A 19,713-nucleotide genomic window follows, 5' to 3' on the forward strand; every position below is an offset into this window, starting at 1 on the left:
TATCTGCTAGTACCATTTACAGTCCTCTCTCTCTCTCTCTCTCTCTTTCTTTTTCTCTCTCTTTTTGGTTCCTTGGCTTTCTGCTTAATACGTGTACAACTCCCATCTCCCATCTCTTGACTGTGCTCTCTCTCTCTCTTTTTTGTTCCTTCTCTCTCTCTCTGCTTAATACGTGTACAACTCCCATCTCCCCATCTCTTCTCTGTGCTCTCTCTCTCTCTCTCCTCTTCCCTCCTCCTCCTCCTCCTCCTCCTCCTCCTCCTCCTCCTCCTCCAGCCCTCAGTCAGTCAGTCCCAGGAGCGTGTAGGGAGGATCATGGGGGCCCCAGGAGGAACCATGCGGTCGGGTGGTGGCCGTGCCGTCGTCCCCGCGCTACTGCTGCTGCACCTCGGCCTGCTGGGGACGGCGGTGGTGGAGGTGCAGGGGCAGGGAGGAGGAGGAGGAGGAGGAGGAGGAGGAGGAGGAGGAGGGGGAAGCTACCTGCAGGAAGCTCTCCAGGTCTTGGCCCTACCGGGGACTCAGGGGAGCCAGGGGAGCCAGGGCCAGGTTCAGCTCCAGAGGAACCAGACAGGCCTCCTGCTCTCCTCTCTCCTCCACGCTGTGCGATGCGCGGAGAGGATCGGAGGGTCGCAGGAGCTCTGTGACAGGGTAAGGAACAGGGTCGTTCTGGAACTTTCTAGAAAACTAGCTTGTTATCGTCTCACGGGGGCTAGCGCTTGTTACTTCGACACAGTAAACAGCTAATGAGGGCAGCAAACACATCTGCTGCTTAATGCTGGGTAAGCCCCGGACTAACAGGATTAGTTCGTTATTGTAAAAACATGAAACAAGTTCCTTAATACAGAGATTCTGTTGCCATTCAGGGGGTTGGGGGGGGTGGGTTGCAGGATTTGTATCCAGTATACAGTAGACACTAATGGCAAACGTCTATCTATACAGTACAAACAAAACAGCACTTACTACGAGAGTAGACACTAAATGGCAAACTTCTATACAGCACCAACAGCACTTACTACTGGAGTAGACACTAATGGCAAACTTCTATAGAGCACCAACAGCAGCTACTACGAGAGTAGACAAGTATGGCAAACTTCTATAGAGTACAAACAGCACTTACTACTCGAGTAGAAACTAAATGTCAAACTTCTATACAGCACTTACTACGAGAGTAGACACTAAATGGCAAACTTCTATACAGCACTTACTACTAGAGTAGACAGGTATGTCAAACTTCTATACAGCCCCTACTACTAGAGTAGACAGGTATGTGCTTTCACCTCATGCTTAGCGCTGCTTGTTATGGCTGGAATGTGAGTGTGTGTTGGGGCTTAAAGGTCTTGACCCCTACGGAGTGTTCAAGCTGAGCGGCTTTTGGATGTCCTCCCAACTTGACATCATAACACTTACATACGTAACCCCCCCAAAAAAGGGGGAGTTAGTCTGGGGAGGAGGGGGGTACTTGGTTAACTTGGTTTAGGCTACACATTTCGTGAGCTTAGAATGATAAGGTTCTAGAATCTCCGTTTAGGGTAGTTCAGAGATATCGAGCGTCAAAGTTTTTACATTCCGTTATGTTTTGTGAGATGGAACCTTTGTATTTTATGAATTACTAACTCAAAAATGTCAACATTTTAAAAGATAACACCACACAGGCATTAATAAACACATGGATCAGATTATGTAAAAAAAAAACTCAATTTTGACTAAAATGGAGATAGAACCTTATAATTCTAACGTCACGATTTCTTTAATGAATGGGATAAGTTAGGTAGTCGAGTGCTGAGCCGCGGAAGGGGTTTAGAAACAGGGACATTGAACTCAGTTCAATGGAAGTGTACAACCCTGAAACATGTAGGCTTTGTTCGCCGTTTGAATTGTTGCATTCATAATCATTTGCAAGGGTTAGTGCCCCCCCCCCCACACACACACACACACACACACACTCTTGCTCCCTTGTTCTGTGTTTTGTGTGTGTTTATGTGTGTCTGGGCAGGCCTGTATTCAACCCCACACAAAGTCCCTCGGTTTCACAAAGAGCCCTTGAATGCCATGCGTACAGGACACTAGAGGCCTATTATTGGACATTACAAGGAGAGGATAGAGGACGTTGACATTAAATGAATATGTAATTCAATTTACTGGCCCTCCTCTTAATTCACCGCACATAATTCACTGATGACTGATCTGGTTTAATCTCTCAGTTATAACGAGTTAAATCTTCTTTGGGAAAGTCAGTAGACTTATCGGGTGATTCCTGGCTTGTTTTGCAAGGTTACAGTAAAAGGTTTCATTTATTTGTCAAGCAGCTAGCTGAAATGTTTCTTTCTTTGAGATGTTTTCCAACAATGCACACACACACACACACTCTGACTCGGAATCATTGACACGTCCTCGTAATGGGAGTTATAGGACAGATGCATAACGGCCAACAGTTTGATGTTTATATTTAACCTTTCATCGCTATGGTTACAGTGCCTCACCCCGGACCTGCTCCTCTCTGTCCTGGAGGATGATGGGAAGGTTTACCTCACTGAGGAAGACTACAGCAGAGTCTCCACCGTTCTGCTCTATTACATCATCAACATGCAGGACCTCTGCACACCCGACACTGCCTCCCCCTCCTCCTCCTCTTCCTCCTCCTCCTCCTCCTCCTCGTCCCCTACGTACCAGTACTACCTGTTGGCCCTGACCAACCTCCAGCCCACAGAGGACAGCGGCTTCCTCTCCTCCAACGAGACAGAGAGTATCCTGCAGCTCATCAACCAGCACTACCAACCCCCCGCCCCCGAGACCTCCTCCTCCTCCTCTCACTCCCAGGTAAGACCTCCTCCTCCTCCTCCTCCTCCTCCTCCTCCTCCTCTCACTCGCAGGTAAGACCTCCTCCTCCTCCTCCTCCTCCTCTCACTCCCAGGTAAGACAGGGCCAAGCCTGGGCCAAGCCTGGGACACACCGCAGACGTCAACCTCCCGTGCGTGTGAAATCAATCTGTTAATGATCTGTCATATTGACATCATACCAGCAACATACACTACAGTTTCAATGTTTAATATCTGTAAATGTCATTAAAAAAAATGTTTTGAAATCAACACCGCTCTCTGTTGTTAATAAGTGAAAAAGAAGTGTGGACATTGCAAAAATATAAATACAAATAAATGAGAACTGTGTAAACAAGTTCTCTGACAAGTCCAGACATGTCTGTGTAAACAAGTCTCTCCCTCTCAACGAGGGTAAACTCCATGTACAAAGACAGGGTACATTGTCAGTAGCAAATGTACATTGTCATACAACTGTCAATAGCTATCAATAGCTCCGCAGTAGAGCTGCAGCAGAAACACTGTCTGTATGGGAGGCGCACGCGTGAGTTTTCGCCCCTTGCTTGCCTGCTTGCGTGTTCTGTCATCATGTGTTTTTAAATGTCCATCTTAGTTGTTGCTTTATCTTCTCTGCTCTCTGTGAAGCGCGAATGTGGGTCACATTTCGTGAGAAATGACACTTGATTTGATTTGATTTGATGTGATCCTACAGAGGTGAACAGGCGTGGTTCTCTAGTCTGAGGTGAACACACTGGTTCTCTAGTCTGAGGTGAACAGGTCTGGTTCTCTAGTCTGAGGTGAACAGGTCTGGTTCTCTAGTCTGAGGTGAACAGGTCTGGTTCTCTAGTCTGAGGTGAACAGGTCTGGTTCTCTAGTCTGAGGTGAACACACTGGTTCTCTAGTCTGAGGTGAACACACTGGTTCTCTAGTCTGAGGTGAACACACTGGTTCTCTAGTCTGAGGTGAACACACTGGTTCTCTAGTCTGAGGTGAACAGGTCTGGTTCTCTAGTCTGAGGTGAGCAGGCATGGTTCTCTAGTCTGTTAGGCTACAGGTCCAGTTGACAGACGACAGTACAAATCCAGTTGGTTAGAATACTGTGATCTGACGCTGCCGGATCGTTAAGGCAGAGGTTGTACATTGTTTCCCTTTTTAAAATGTATTTTATTGTATTTTATCTTTACCTTTTCTTTTTACTGTTTTCCCCTGCTTTTATATTCATTATATGCCTGTATATGTTTTTTTACATGTTTTTATATTCACTTTATGTTATTATTCCTGTTGTAAAGCACTTTGAGCTGCATTTCTTGTATGAAAGGTGCTATATAAATAAAGCTTTACTTACTTACTTACTTACTTACTTACTTACAGTGCCTGGATGCCTCCCGTCTAATGGAGGAGGTGGGGGTGACGGACAGCCGAGGTGCTGACCCGTCCTCTGTGTCCAGACTGGCGTCGGCCATCATCAGCCACACCCTCCACGGCCGCTGCTTCAGCAGGAGGAACCTCCCCTCGCCCGCCTTCTTCACCGACTACATCTACCAGACCCTCAACTGCACCAGCAACCTCCACGTCATGGGTACAATAGCCCAACTGTCATTAACACTAGAACAGCCATGGGTGGGGGGGTCATTTGACCCTGTGAGTAAAAAAAGAGTTATATCTTTGCACTGGTGGAATGAGCTTCCCACGGCTGTCAGAACTGCAGAGTCACTAACCATCTTCTGTCGGAGACTGAAGACTCATTTCTTCAGCTTACACCTTAACTGCTCCTCCTGAGACATCTACTACCCCCCAGCACTGTGTCTCCTGAGACATCTACTACCCCCCAGCACTGCGTCTCCTGACACACCCGCTTTTCCCCTTTACTGTGTCCCCTAAGATTTCTACTGCCCCCCTTGTACTGTTTCTCTGTTCTCCCCCCCAAAAAAACGTTTCCTTCTATCACAGAGACTGCCAATGGTCCCTGGCCTGAGCTAGATTACTCTTCCTGCTATGACTGGTGGATTGATTATTCACTTGCTTAGTCAAATATATTGATTGTAAGTCGCTTTGGAATAAGGCGTCTGCTAAATGCCAAAAATGTAAATGATGACATCATCAGTCTATTGTTACATCATCAGTCTGTCCCCCTGCGTAGATCTGGAGGAGCTGCTGCACCAGCTGGGTGTAGGGGGAGGAGGGGCCTCTCACCCACACAGCAGGAAGAGGCGGAGCTTCACCCAGAAAGGGGCGGGGCTCCAGCTGGATGGATGTGGCCAGGAGGCTGCTGGGATCAGCCAAGACTGGACACAGGTGAGACTGAGATGTAGATGAGACCTGGAGGAGACTACGGGTGGGTTGTATCAACATGAATTAACTGTTAAAGCTATTTTGCAGTTTTTCTGTGTAGGAGGCAGGCTAATTTACAAGCGGCCAACTATTGGTCGTTGTGTGTAAATAGCAGCTTCCCATTATAAAGACTATGGTCATTTGACCCTCGAGGCGGCTCTTATAGTAGGTAAAACAGGGTTCCCACGCTGGTCTTAAAAAGCCTTTAAGTCTCAAATCCAGCAATCCAATTTACAAGGCCTACATTTTTTGTGCTAGATCTTACAAATGAGATCCTGCAAGGAATCCGACCACATCTATTTACGCGGAAATTAATCAAGCATTAATCAAGCTGGAACCAAAAAAATGCCAATTCGCTTACTTTTTTGTCTGTATGGCAGTGAAATCCCTAATTTCATCACCTCGAGGATGACAAAAAGCTATCATATGGTGTTGTGAATAGGTCTAAAATTGTATTCAAAGAGGTCTGAAAAAAGGTCTAAAAAGGTCTTAAATGTGATTTGTTGAAACTTGTAGGAACCCTGTAAAAAAGGCACGGCTGTTCTAGTGTTGATATGATATGTAATATGTTGTGTTCTTCTCTACCAAGGTGTGCTTCTCAGCCAATCAGCTGGTGGACATTTTTGTACTGGATCCCCATTTGCCGATTTCCCGGGATCACTTCAGACAGATGTGCCCTGCTATCATCCAGCAGTTGCTAGGCAATGCCTGCGAGTCAACAGAGTCAACAACTAGAGGGTCTCCCCCCAGCGCCATCGAGAGTAAGACCCACACACTGATGATCTCCACAACCGATCAATTAGTTTGACTGCACTCAAATGTGACACAGTCTGATCATTTGGTCCGCATGTCGGCAACCAATCAAAATGTTCAGACTTTTCTTTTGAAACACGGAACTACATTTCAACATTGTTGAGAATCACAACACAAACTCGCTAGTCAAACCAAAATGCTGCAACGAAATGGATTGGGTGAGTAATCCCCACTGCTACCTAGTTAACTAGAACACTACTTTACATTGTTAGCAGGCTCACAAAACAAGCTGTGTTAGTTGACTAGCGATGTGTCGTTGATTTTCAACAACACGGAAATGTATTCACATTTTTCAAAAGAAAAGTCAGAACATTAAATCGGATGCCAACATGAGGACCAAATGATCAGACTGTCACAAATGTCACGTTTATAGCTAATGGCTAACACATTGAGCATGTCCATTCTTTCATGCACCTTATGGGGTCATCCCTATGTTCCCACAACCCAATGCTCCCACATTTCTCATATTTCATAGGTGGCGCTATTGGGACTGTTTAAAAAACGAAAATGCACAATTACAGATTTTCACGAAATTAAGGTTAGGGTTAGGGTTAGGGTTAGTTAGATTACTTAGAAATGTGGGTGCATGGGGCTGTGGGACCATGGGGCTGTGGGAACATAGACACACTCCCCACCTTATAATAATTATAATAATAATAACTTTAATTTCTATAGCGCCTTTCAAAAAACCCAAGGATGCTTTCCAATTCTAAAGGGGAATGGTCAGACAGACAAAACAGAAAACAAACAAACAAAACAGAAACAGTGACTAGGGGCCAAAGGCCTTGGTGAACAGATGGGTTTTGAGGGCTGATTTGAAGGAGTCCAGGGTGGGGGCGTTGCGGATCACTGTGGGGATGGAGTTCCAGAGGTAGGTGCAGCCACGCTGAAGGCTCTGTCCCCAAAGGTCCGTAGGTTGGTGCGGGGGGTGGACAGCAGGCCCCATTATTATTATTATTATTATTATTATTATTATTATGGTCTCTCTCTGTAGAGTATGGCTACAGCACGGCGGCGGTCCTGCTCATCACCGTGGGCTCCATGCTGGGGATCTGCCTGATCTTCTTCAACTCCTGCCAGGAGACCTACGCCCTGGTCCTGCAGCTGTTCGTGGGGCTGGCGGTGGGCACCCTCTCAGGAGACGCCCTCCTGCACCTCATCCCACAGGTATAGGGCCTGTGGTTCTACCATAGATATAGGACATGGAGCCGTACCATAGATATAGGACATGTAGTTATACCATAGATATAAGACATAGATAGAACTGTACCATAGATATAGGACATGGAGCCGTACCATAGATATAGGACATAGATAGAACTGTACCATAGATATAGGACATAGATAGAACTGTACCATAGATATAGGACATAGATAGAGATGTACCACAGATATAGGACATAGATAGAACTGTACCATAGATATAGGACATAGATAGAGATGTACCACAGATATAGGACATAGATAGAGCTGTACCATAGATATAGGACATAGACAGTACCATCCACCGCAGAGCATAGAGTAAACGTCTCACTCTTTTCTCTCCCTGTCTCCTTTGGAGATCCTTGGCCTCCACGACGACAGTCACCATGACGACCATCATTTTACCGAGGGCAAGGAGTATCTGTGGAAGATGCTGGGGATCATCGGCGGGATCTACGGCTTTTTCCTGATCGAAAGGATCTTCTCCCTCGTGTTGCCGTCTCATGTAAGGTCGTCTTCATGAACACACCTGTCTCTCTCTCTGTATTGACTCATCTGTATTCTTGTTAATACGCTTTTGAAAGTCTGTAGGCTACGTCACAAACTGCAGAATATTAGTGAGCCACGTCAATTTTGGAGACAACGTTATGATTGCTAGCAGCGAATGGTCAGCGTGGGAGAACATTCACAGTACATTACATTGCAGTAAAATCCAGTAAATGGGGTAGTGGTGGTCTAGTGGATAGTGAGTTGGACTTGTGATCAGAAGGTTGTGAGTTCAAATCCCGCCTGAAACCACACCACTACTAGTGTGCCCTTGAGTAAGGCACTTAGCCCTCAGTTACTCCAGGGGGAATGTCCCTGTAATTTGTAATTGTAAGTCGCTTTGGATTAAAAGCGTCTGCTAAATGTCAAAATTATTAATTATTATTATTAATTAAATTCCAACATTGACCTTACCTGCAAGCTAAGTACCGTAAACCTTGGGCCTAATCAGAACATATGTGACACGGTCTGGTGAAAAGGTCCCGATATCGGCAATTCTCAAGTCTCTCAAGTCACGCATATTCCGAAAGTTGAAGTGTTTAAGTATGACAAACAACAGTTTTAGGAATACTACATACTTATAATTTGTGAATTGGATTCACTGTACTGTCTGTCGTAGGCTACTGGGTAAGTGATACACGGCTTGTAAACAAACGAACGTTTTAGGATGTGTTCAAAAGCAAGGATGTGCAAAAAAAAAAAGCAAGGACGTTTGTGATGTGCAAAACATGCAGTTAGATGTTCGTAGCCATGTTTCTTATTAGCAGCTGTTTTGCAGAAACTCAGAGCGAGTTTCTCTGCTATTTGGTTTGAGGGGTACCAACATTCACATGAGCATATCTTCTCCAACTATTGCCCTACTTGAGGACTTTTTCACCAGACCCTGTCACATATTTACTGTTTAACCACTCAGCTTACTTTTGCTAGCAGTCATAACAGTGACGCACGTCTCCAAAACTGCGTTTACATTCTTCTGTTACAGTCTCCCGTGTATTGAAAAAAACAAGGAATGCACTGATAATCCAATCCAACAATCAAACAAAACAGACCTGAACATAACAACATGAGCTTAGAATGATAAGGTTCTATCTCCGTTTAGGGTAGTTCAGAGATATCGAGCGTCAACGTTTTTACATCCCATTATGTTTTGTGAGAAAAAAAATTAAACATTTTAAAAAAGAACACCACACAGGCATTAATAAACACCTAATGGATCGGATTATGTAAAAAAAAAACTAAATTTTGAACAAAAATGGAGATAGAACCGTATAATTCTAACGTCACGATTAAGACATTAAAACATCCCTGACCAACAGAAAAACAGCCGGCTGATTCACTCTCCTGTAGTGAATCACGACACTGTCATTGAGCGTTCAGTAGAGACTCATCCAAAAGAGAGTCATCGTCTGTCCTGAGTGTGCTTGAGTCCTCTGTGGCCAAGGCTTGGCTGACTGTGCAGCCAGGTGCCTCTAACTGTGGCATGTGACTGACTGACTGACTGACTGACTGACTGTCTGACTGACTGTCTGACTGACTGACTGACTGGCTGACTGACTGACTGGCTGACTGACTGACTGGCTGACTGACTGACTGACTGACTGGCTGACTGACTGACTGACTGACTCACTGACTGACTGACTGACTGACTGACTGACTGGCTGACTGACTGACTGACTCACTGTCTGACTGACTGTCTGACTGACTGACTGACTCACTGACTGGCTGACTGACTGACTGGCTGACTGACTGACTAACTGACTGACTGACTGTCTGACTGACTGTCTGACTGACTGACTGACTGTCTGACTGACTGACTGACTGGCTGACTGACTGACTGACTGACTGGCTGACTGACTGACTGGCTGACTGACTGACTGACTGACTGGCTGACTGACTGACTGGCTGACTGACTGACTGACTGACTGACTCACTGACTGACTGACTGACTGACTGACTGTAGACTAATTGGCCTCTTTTCATCCTGCAGGGTCATTCCCATGACCTTTCCCTCAACTGCAACGGCCAATCGCAGAGGGGCAAGTCCATCTCCACCATGCAGCTGGTGAGTGGGTGTGTCCTTCCCCCAGCACACGCATTGCTCCGTTCCAGTAGCTCAACTGGTAGCTGCTTTAACACTAGAACAGCCATGGGTGGGGTCATTTGACCAAGTGAGTAATTTTCTTCGTATATCTTTGCACTCGATCAAATTTCAGGACCCTCCTTTCATGACTTTTCCTAAATACGTGCGTAATACCACCCAGTATCCTTACATTTTCAAAATCACCTCAGGATAAGCTAGTATGAAGCTATTTTGCAGTTTTTCTGTATAGGAGGCAGGCTAATTTACAAGAGGCGCAAACTAGAACTACCCATTCTAAAGACTATGGTCATTTGACAACCCGAGGCGACGCTAAGAGTAGGTGAAATAGGCACGGCCGTTCTAGTGTTAATGGTCAGATGGTAGCCTCCACTGTACCCTTAAACCCCCTCTAACACAAGCTAGAGGTAGACAGTACCCTATAGTGTACCCTTAACCCCCCTCTAACACAAGCTAGAGGCAGACAGTACCCTATAGTTAACCCTTAAACTCCCTCTAACACAAGCTAGAGGTAGACAGTACCCTATAGTTTACCCTTAACCCCCCTCTAACACAAGCTAGAGGTAGACAGTACCCTAGTTTACCCTTAAACCCCCTCTAACACAAGCTAGAGGACATAAATAGAGTATAAGCTGAAGGTGCTATGATGGTTACATAGACGTCCCTTTTCTAGAGGTGTTTTGACGTGAGCCGTCTGCGGAGGGTAAACAGTGCAGTCGAGGGTGTTTGAGGTCTTTTTGAAGTGCAGCAGCTGCAGCGGTATGACTGTTCCTGTCCGCTGATTGGACAGTTACAAATAGAGCGGGATGATGACAAATCTCTCAACTCACTTTGATCTGGTCGAACACAATTCGGTGTTATGCCATGTCGGCGGTTTTGCCTGGGACCGATACCCAGTACTCAAGTTGTAAAAGAAAAAAATCAGGGGGGATGGTGGATTTTATCATATGGGGACAATTTTAGCATCCCCACAGTGTCAGTGACTTCAGGGTCAGTGACTTGGTAAAAATGTCATTGCATGTGTGCGTGCCCCCTCCCCCCCTCGCCCACAGTATTTTACTCAATATGCGCAGAACTAAATGTTGAAATAGCAGTAATACCACGTCCATTGATAAAATGACATAAGGGATGGAAAGGGGGGATGGCAGTTTTAGAAGGGGGATGATTTTGACTGTTTCTATTTCAAGGGGGATGCCATCCCCCCTCATCCCCCCTCAACTTGAGTGCTGCCTATACCTTCAGTATACTGAAAAGTGGATGCACTCACTGCAGTGTAAGTCGCTTTGGATCAGCTAAATAATAGTATTATTCTTCTAGAATGTGACGTTTTCAACAACCCTATCACTATTAGACAAGACAGGACTGAGTGGTGGGGGGGGGGGGAGTGGGCCAATGTTCTGTCATCACTGTGTGGGAGGGGTGAGGTTGAATAAATATAAAATCACAAGATTCAATGATTCATCACATTCTGGCAAAGTATTTCACAGTTTGAACTGTTGGTGTGAGCCTCTGTGTTCTAGAGTGCTCAGACTCTCTGTGTTCTAGAGTGCTCATGACTCTCTGTGTTCTAGAGTGCTCAAGACTCTGTGTTCTAGAGTGCTCAAGATTCTCTGTGTTCTAGAGTGCTCAGACTCACATTGGGTACACATTCATACAGCAGAGTGTTGTTTTGCAGGAGAAGTGAACAGTGTGGGAGTAGATATGGAACAGGTCTTTGTGTAGGAGACCTCGATGCTAGTGTTGAATTGTTAAAGGCCTTGCAAGGATAGAAGACATGGGGCCGGTTTCACAGACAAGGCTTAAGCCTAGTCCTGGACAAAATCACACTTTCAATGTAAAATCTCCATTGAAGATGGTTTTTAGTCCAGGATTAGGCTTAAGCCTTGTCTGTGAAACTGGCCCATGGTTGTTTAGGCTCAGTGTATCTACAGTATGCGGTGTGCGCATGATATGGGCAGAGACAGATCGAGCAGGAATCTCTGATTCTAGACTATTTCTCTGGATGGAATGTTTATGCCTGAAGAAGGTCTATGACTGAAAGCTTGCAATAAACTACGTTTTTGCACAGTTTTTGCACAGCATATGCATTGCTCCGTTCCAATAGCTCAACTGGTAGCTGCTTTAACACTAGAACAGCCATGGGTGGGGTCATTTGACCAAGTGAGTAATTGTTTTTGTATATCTTTGCACTCGATCAAATTTCAGGACCCTCCTTTCATGACTTTTCCTAGATATGTGCGTTCTACCACCCAGTATCCTTACATTTTCAAAATCACATCAGGATAAGCTAATAAATTATAAAGCTATTTTGCAGTTTTTCGGTGTAGGAGGCAGGCTAGTTTACAAGAGGTGCCAACTCGTTTTTGAGTGTGCGGATGCTGTTATTTTGCACTCCTGGATGGAAAGTTTATAAAATGTCATTATAATAAAACGCATAATTAATTATCTCTCTGCCAACAGGGAACGGTGGAGGACCTGGAATGCACAGAGATAACTTCAGATGAGCTGGACACAACGAGCCCGGCCGATGAGAAAAGTAAGTTTTTCAATGCTAAGTCTTTCAATGCTAAGTTTTTCAATGCTACGTTTTTCAATGCTAAGTCTTTCAATGCTAAGTTTTTCAATGCTAAGTCTTTCAATGCTAAGTTTTTCAATGCTAAGTCTTTCAATGCTCAGTTTTGTCTGATCAGCACACACACACACACACACTCACACTCACACACACACACACACACACACACACACACACACACACACACTCACACACACACACACACACACACACACACACACACACACACACACACACACACATCAAGGACCCCAATTGAAATAAGCCAGTGGCTTTCTTGGGTTTTTATCCTGTTAGTTGACCTTGTATGTAATATGTACTTTCATGTACCTACTTCTGCAAATCTTCTAATAAAGTTTTCAATCAAAATCAATCAAACACTCCCCCCCCCCCCCTCTCCCCCCCCCCACACACACACACTGCCACAGCTCCCCCCTGTACAGTGTGTGGTGTGTAATTAGACACAATTGGACCTGGACAAGTGTGTTCGTCACAGACGAGTTTCCAATCCAGAGCCCACTCACACAGACCCTCTTTGTGTTCCCAGAACAGGGGGTTCCTCTGCTGGCCCTGATGGTAATTGTCGGGGACAGCCTCCATAACTTTGCCGACGGTCTGGTGGTGGGGGCGGCCTTCTCGTCGTCCGCGGAGACGGGCTTCGCCACCACCGTAGCCATCCTGTGCCACGAAATCCCACACGAAATGGGTGAGAGGTCACAGAGGTCAAAGGTCACAGAGCCGCAGGTCACAGGTCACAGTCCTTGGCTTGGGGACACTTTGTTCTTCGTTTGGGTTCTACGATTTAAAATTGTTTTTGCATCTTTAGTTAAACACTAGAACAGCCGTGATGGGGTTATTTGACCTCGTGAGTCAAAAGAAAAATGATATCTTTGCACTCGATCAAATTTCAGGACCCTCCTTTCATGACTTTTCCTAGATATGTGCCTTCTACCACCCAGTAACCTTACATTTTCAAAATCACATCAGGATAAGCTAGTATGAAGCTATTTTGCAGGGGTTTTTTCTGTGTAGGAGGCAGGCTAATTTAAAAGAAGCGCCCTCTAGTGGTCTGTGTGTAAACAGCAGAAAAGAGGGGGTCTATTAGACTCTACTAACTAGTAGGTAAAAAAGGCACGTCTAGTTGTTGTTCTAGTGTTAACAAATGCTGAGAACTGGACACATGGAGGCCTACATGGTTTCTCACGGTTTCATCCTCTTTCTCATTCTCTCTCTTCTATTGTAACGTGCTTTGACTATTGTAAAGTGCTTTGAGTTGCATTTCATGTACGAAAGGCGCTACATAAATAAAGCTTTACTTACTTACTTCTATCTCTCCACAGGTGACTTTGCAGTGTTGCTGAGCTCAGGTCTCTCTGTGAGGAACGCCGTGCTGATGAACTTCCTGAGCGCGCTGACCGCCTTCATGGGCCTCTACATCGGCCTGTTCGTCTCCAGCGAGGACGAGGTCCAGCGGTGGATCTTCACCGTCACCGCGGGTATCTTCCTCTACCTGTCGCTGGTGGAGATGGTGAGATGGCCTGCCACCGTCCTGCTCTTACTTACAACAATCACATATTTAAGTGTTATGGAACGAGAACCCGTGGTATATCGTGGATATCGGCACGGCTGGAACGCAAACTGACCAATAGAGACAATCGACCGGATCTATCCGTTGTATAAGATTATTAGAGTGCAGGCATTTTTGGAATAGATAGAGAGAGACTGTATTGTACCAAAACGTATCCCAAACACTCATCACTCCTCTCTCTCTCTCTCTCTCTCTCTCTCTCTCTCTCTCTCTCTCTCTCTCTCTCTCTCACTCTCTCTCTCTCTCCCTCTCCCCTAAACACTCATCACTCCTCTCTCTCTCTCCCTCTCTCTCTCTCTCTCTCTCCCTCTCTCTCTCTCTCTCTCTCTCTCTCCCTCTCTCTCTCTCTCTCCCTCTCCCCCAAACACTCATCACTCCTCTCTCTCTCTCTCCCTCTCTCTCTCTCTCTCTCTCTCTCCCTCTCTCTCTCTCTCTCTCTCTCTCTCTCTCTCTCTCCCTCTCTCTCTCTCTCTCTCTCTGTCTCTCCCTCTCTCCCTCTCTCTCCCTCTCTCTCTCTCTCTCTCTCTCTCTCTCTCTCTCCCAAACACTCATCACTCCTCTCTCTCTCTCTCTCTCCACCTCTTCCAGCTTCCAGAGATGAGTCGTGTGAAGACCAACAGGCCTTGTCTCATGTTCGTCCTGCAGAACCTGGGCCTGCTAATGGGCTGGGCCTGCCTCCTGCTCCTCGCTCTGTTTGAACACAAACTCAAGTTCTGAAGACAGGAAGGACACAAGCTTTGCACAGTGCAAACTTTGAGCATGCATATACGTACATACGTAACGGTAAACTTGGCATACACAATATTTGTGACACGTTCTAATGCTTAGGTCCTCAGGTCGAGATCTGATGTAATGATCGGACTTTTCTTTCGAAAAGCGTGAATACATGTCCGCGTTGTTGAAAATCAATGACACATCGCTAGTCAGCTAACACAGCTTGTTCTGTGAGCCTGCTAACAATGTACAGTAGTGTTATAGTTAACTAGGTATCAGTGGTGGGGATTACTCACCCAATCCATTGCGTTGCAGTATTTCGGCTTGACTAGCGAGTTTGTGTTGTGATTCTCGACGACGTTGAAACGTAGTTCCGTGTTTTAAAAGAAAAGTCTGAACATTTTGATTGGTTGCCGACATGCGGACCAAATGATCAGACTGTGTCACATTTGTCAATGATGGCACTGTTGATGGTATTTTTGGTCTTGGTCTTGGTCTTTCTCTCTCTCTCTCTCAGTTTGACATTTCATTTGTTGATGACTATTTTGTTTCCTGTTGTCTACGTGTCATACAGTACTGTACCTGTGTAAGTAATACATCATACAAAGACAGCAGCAGCACAGCGAAATTGCGAGTCGAGGATATTTCACGAGTCATAGTTGGATGATAGCAGCGATGGCGTGAATCAAATGTCATTTTTAGATCCAGTCCAGTGGTACGCAGATGTATGAGAGATGTATGAATTCATTTGTGTATAAATCAAATGCATGTACGCTTTTAGGACCTACACATTTTTATATGTGATGATTTTATTTTTGTATGATATGTAACTTATGTACCATAGAAGGACACATAATAGGTAGCTTCCGGGTATGTCTGACCTCTGACCTGACACCTATGTCTGGACATGGTGGTCTCAGATGTCTAGTTTACAGTGCTAATCCAGACTTTTATAACAAGTCGTGACGTTAGAATTATAAGGTTCTATCTCCATTTTTGTCAAAATTGAGTTTTTTACATAATCTGATCCATTAGGTGTTTATTAATGCCTGTGTGGTGTTATTTTTTAAAATGTTGAAATTTTTGAGTTAGTAATTCATAAAATACAAAGGTTCCATCTCACAAAACATAATGGAATGTAAAAACTGTGACTCTCAATATCTCTGAACTGCCCTAAACGGAGATAGAACCTTATCATTCTAAACGGAGATAGAACCTTATCATTCTAAACGGAGATAGAACCGTATCATTCTAAACGGAGATGGAACCTGATAATTCTAAGCTCACGACAAGTACATTGTCCATGTGTATATATCTACCATTTCCTTCTTCATCACCTGGATATTTGCTGTTGCCTTTGACAATCAACCGATTCATTGATTTGATTTCAGAATCAAACCACTGAGACTATTACCTTGTTCCTTTGACTTAACTCTCAGCGGGTCTCATAACAGTTGACTTGGACTCTGTCGGTGGTCTATAGCAGTGGTTCTCAAACCTCTCAAACCTCGGGGACCCCCAGCCGCTCCACATATTTGATCTGTCCCACCACCAGCACACCTGATTCAACTAATCAAGTACAAAGCATAATTGCTCTCTCTCTCCATCTCTCCCTCTCTCTCTCTCTCCCTCTCTCTCTCCCTCTCTCTCTCTCCATCTCCCTCTCTCTCTCTCTTCTCTCTCTCTTTCCCTCTCTCTCTCTCTCTCTCTCTTCTCCCTCTCTCTCTCTCACTTCTCCCTCTCTCTCTCTCTCAAATCATAATTGCTTTGTACTTGATTAGTAGAATCAGGTGTGTTGGTGGTGGAACAGATCAAATATGTGGAGCGGCTGGGGGTCCCCGAGGAGAGGTTTGAGAACCACTGGTCTACAGTACATAAAGCTAAAGCAGTGTTGCCAGATGGGATTGTTTTTCAGCCTAACCACAGTCTAAAAGCCGCCCAGTGTGATCATAAGTAGCCCAATTGGGCGGGAATACGCCCCAATCTGGCAACACTGAATGGGACTTCCATTACTGGTGGCCAGAGTAATTGGTGAGTGATACCTTGCCTTTAGTTTAGATGCACATAATGTTCTGATAGTGAAAGGGCTAGGGGAACATTTTATATAACTGTCTTTGTTTACTCTTCCCAGAGGTAATACACGATGCCAAGGTGGTTGCATACACACCTTTGCTGACAAGGTCCTTGTTTACCGGCTGCCTTTTAGTGAGACTGTTAGGAGAGGCTGGTTTGGAGGTCATTCTCTGTATGTAAACAAAGAGACAAATCAATAAAATGAAACATTCCTTCAAATACTTACTGGAGCTCACCTCAAGGGTCAAACATTCTTAGAGTATCAACTCAAAGCCAGTATATTGTGTCTCCTTGCTGCTGGGTGTTGTGGAAATATGATAGGGATATCTATGCGCTGTTCCTTTCTTTTCTGGTCTCCACAGTCTGGTGGAAAGCAGACTTCTTTTTTTTGTGATCAAATTTTGTTTGTGTGTTTTCTTTGTGGATAGCAGGTTATTCACAAAGTACACAAATATGATATTTGTTAATATTTATAAACATTATTTTTTTCCCCTCTATTCTCCCCCCAAGCCCATGAAGAACACATGAAGAAAATCCATAAATAAATGATTAAAATAAATAAATAAATTGGCAATAATGATAACATGACATTTATATGAAAAGAAAATTACAAAGAAAAAAAGAAATAATAATAATAAAAATAGAAAGAAAGAAAGAAATTATATATATATATATTTATATCTTAGACATTGGCTTCATCCACGTTTTAACAATTATTTTATCTTATGCATCAGCCCATAGTGCAATGGAAAGTAGACTTCTGTCCCGGTTCAAGGTACATGTTCAAGGAAAGCTTCTAGCTCTTCTCGTCAGGGGGGTTCCGCTGTTTTCAGTTCTATTAGGGCCTAACATTCCACATTCCACTCTGCTCAGTTCTATTAGGGCCTAACATTCCACATTCCACTCTGCTCAGTTCTATTAGGGCCTAACATTCCACATTCCACTCTGCTCAGTTCTATTAGGGCCTAACATTCCACATTCCACTCTGCTCAGTTCTGTTAGGGCCTAACATTCCACATTCCACTCTGCTCAGTTCTATTAGGGCCTAACATTCCACATTCCACTCTGCTCAGTTCTATTAGGGCCTAACATTCCACATTCCACTCTGCTCAGTTCTGTTAGGGCCTAACATTCCACATTCCACTCTGCTCAGTTCTATTAGGGCCTAACATTCCACATTCCACTCTGCTCAGTTCTATTAGGGCCTAACATTCCACATTCCACTCTGCTCAGTTCTATTAGGGCCTAACATTCCACATTCCACTCTGCTCAGTTCTGGAATCCAAAGTCATGATGGACATTTCTGTCCCGCCTTGTCCTCTTAGCACGCACATCTGCTAATCTGCTCGTCTCTATGTGATGCGTTCACCCAGTAATGCAGCCCGTCAGCTCTCTCTTTATAGAAGCATTCCTCCTCTGTGCTGATGAGCTCCCTCTGTGGTCCAACATGGGGGCCGTAGTTCCACCCACCTGCACGATCGCGCCTGTTCTCTTCATCCACCATTCGGGCTGACTAATCCTTCACTTGACATGCTGGAGACTCCAGCGGGACTCACACACCCACACAGCTCAGCTCTCTCCCTCTCTCTAAAGGCCAGTCAGTGTGGTGGAGGAGGAGGAGGAGGAGGAGGAGGTATGAGGGGGATAAAGTCAACGTGAGAAAAGGGGACATAAAAGAATCCCTTATGAACGGCATGTAGCCTACTGTTTTGTTGAGAAAATATTAGTTTTTGCTATTTGGAATGGAAAGGCATTGTGTTAGTGGCGTATGGGTAGTGGTGGTCTAGTGGATAGTGAGTTGGACTGGTGATCGGAAGGTTGTGAGTTCAAATCCTCCGCCTGAAACCACACCACTACTACCGGTAGTGTGCCCTTGAGTAAGGCACTTAGCCCTCAGTTACTCCAGGGGGAATGTCCCTGTAATTCGTAATTGTAAATCGCTTTGGATTAAAAGCGTCTGCTAAATGGCAAAATTATTGTATTTGACTTAAGCAATATCACACGAGAGGGAGTGCTGTTATACTGAATATCAGCACGGCTGTGATAACAATCAACTGCTCAGTGTTTCCATCGCTGGCTTCATCTGCATTCACTGAAAACATTCCTGCATCTTTTAATTCCGTGACAATAGTTGCTGTTACCTCAATATGTCGATCGCAAAGGTAGTGTGGGTAGATCGCATGGCATCTAACAAAACCCAAAAGGAGAAAAATAAATACAAAATGCCATAGAACATATACTATTATCTAAAGTAATTTATTCATAGCATAACACTCATGTCGAAATCCTCATTTAGACCTAGGGGTTGTAGACTTTCTAGGGTATGGATCCAAGGAGTTTCATACACTCCAGAATGTTTCATACACTCCAGAACGTTTCATACACTCCAGAACGCTTCATACACTCCAGAACGTTTCATACACTCCAGAACGTTTCATACACTCCACAACGTTTCATACACTCCAGAACGCTTCATACACTCCACAACGTTTCATACACTCCAGAACGTTTCATACACTCCAGAACGCTTCATACACTCCAGAACGTTTCATACACTCCAGAACGTTTCATACACTCCAGAACGTTTCATACACTCCAGAACGTTTCATACACTCCAGAACGTTTCATACACTCCAGAACGTTTCATACACTCCAGAACGTTTCATACACTCCAGAATGTTTCATACACTCCAGAACGTTTCATACACTCCACAACGTTTCATACACTCCAGAACGTTTCATACACTCCAGAACGTTTCATACACTCCACAACGTTTCATACACTCCAGAACGTTTCCCTGATTGTGGCTGTGGAGGTTCCCTCAACGTGGCCGCGGAATGGAATGTTTTGTTTATCTAAGACTTGTGTGACAGCCACAATACGGCTGATGTCTACTCCCATCTCTCTTTGGTTTCTTGCTTCATTTGCCAAGTGTAACAACACCACCAAGAGCAGCACTGA

At 44.8% G+C, this 19,713-nt stretch overlaps 1 protein-coding gene across 1 annotated transcript; it reads left to right on the plus strand.

Annotated features, from left to right (window-relative positions):
• Window positions 1-315: 315 nt before the first annotated feature.
• LOC308169492 (zinc transporter ZIP12-like) lies at window positions 316-14,681 on the plus strand (the record flags this gene model as incomplete). The annotated part of the gene is made up of 13 exons (XM_080544174.1): window positions 316-417; window positions 523-648; window positions 2,473-2,817; window positions 4,185-4,392; window positions 4,954-5,108; window positions 5,734-5,905; window positions 6,952-7,124; window positions 7,519-7,665; window positions 9,694-9,768; window positions 12,265-12,340; window positions 12,924-13,082; window positions 13,717-13,904; window positions 14,553-14,681. The coding sequence occupies 13 exons, from the start codon at window positions 316-318 to the stop codon at window positions 14,679-14,681; spliced, it is 2,055 nt and encodes a 684-aa protein (XP_080400300.1).
• Window positions 14,682-19,713: the final 5,032 nt, after the last annotated feature.

The sequence above is a fragment of the Nansenia antarctica genome (genome assembly GCF_963989245.1).
Source record: "Nansenia antarctica genome assembly, chromosome: 13".
NCBI classification, from domain to species: domain Eukaryota; kingdom Metazoa; phylum Chordata; class Actinopteri; order Argentiniformes; family Microstomatidae; genus Nansenia; species Nansenia antarctica.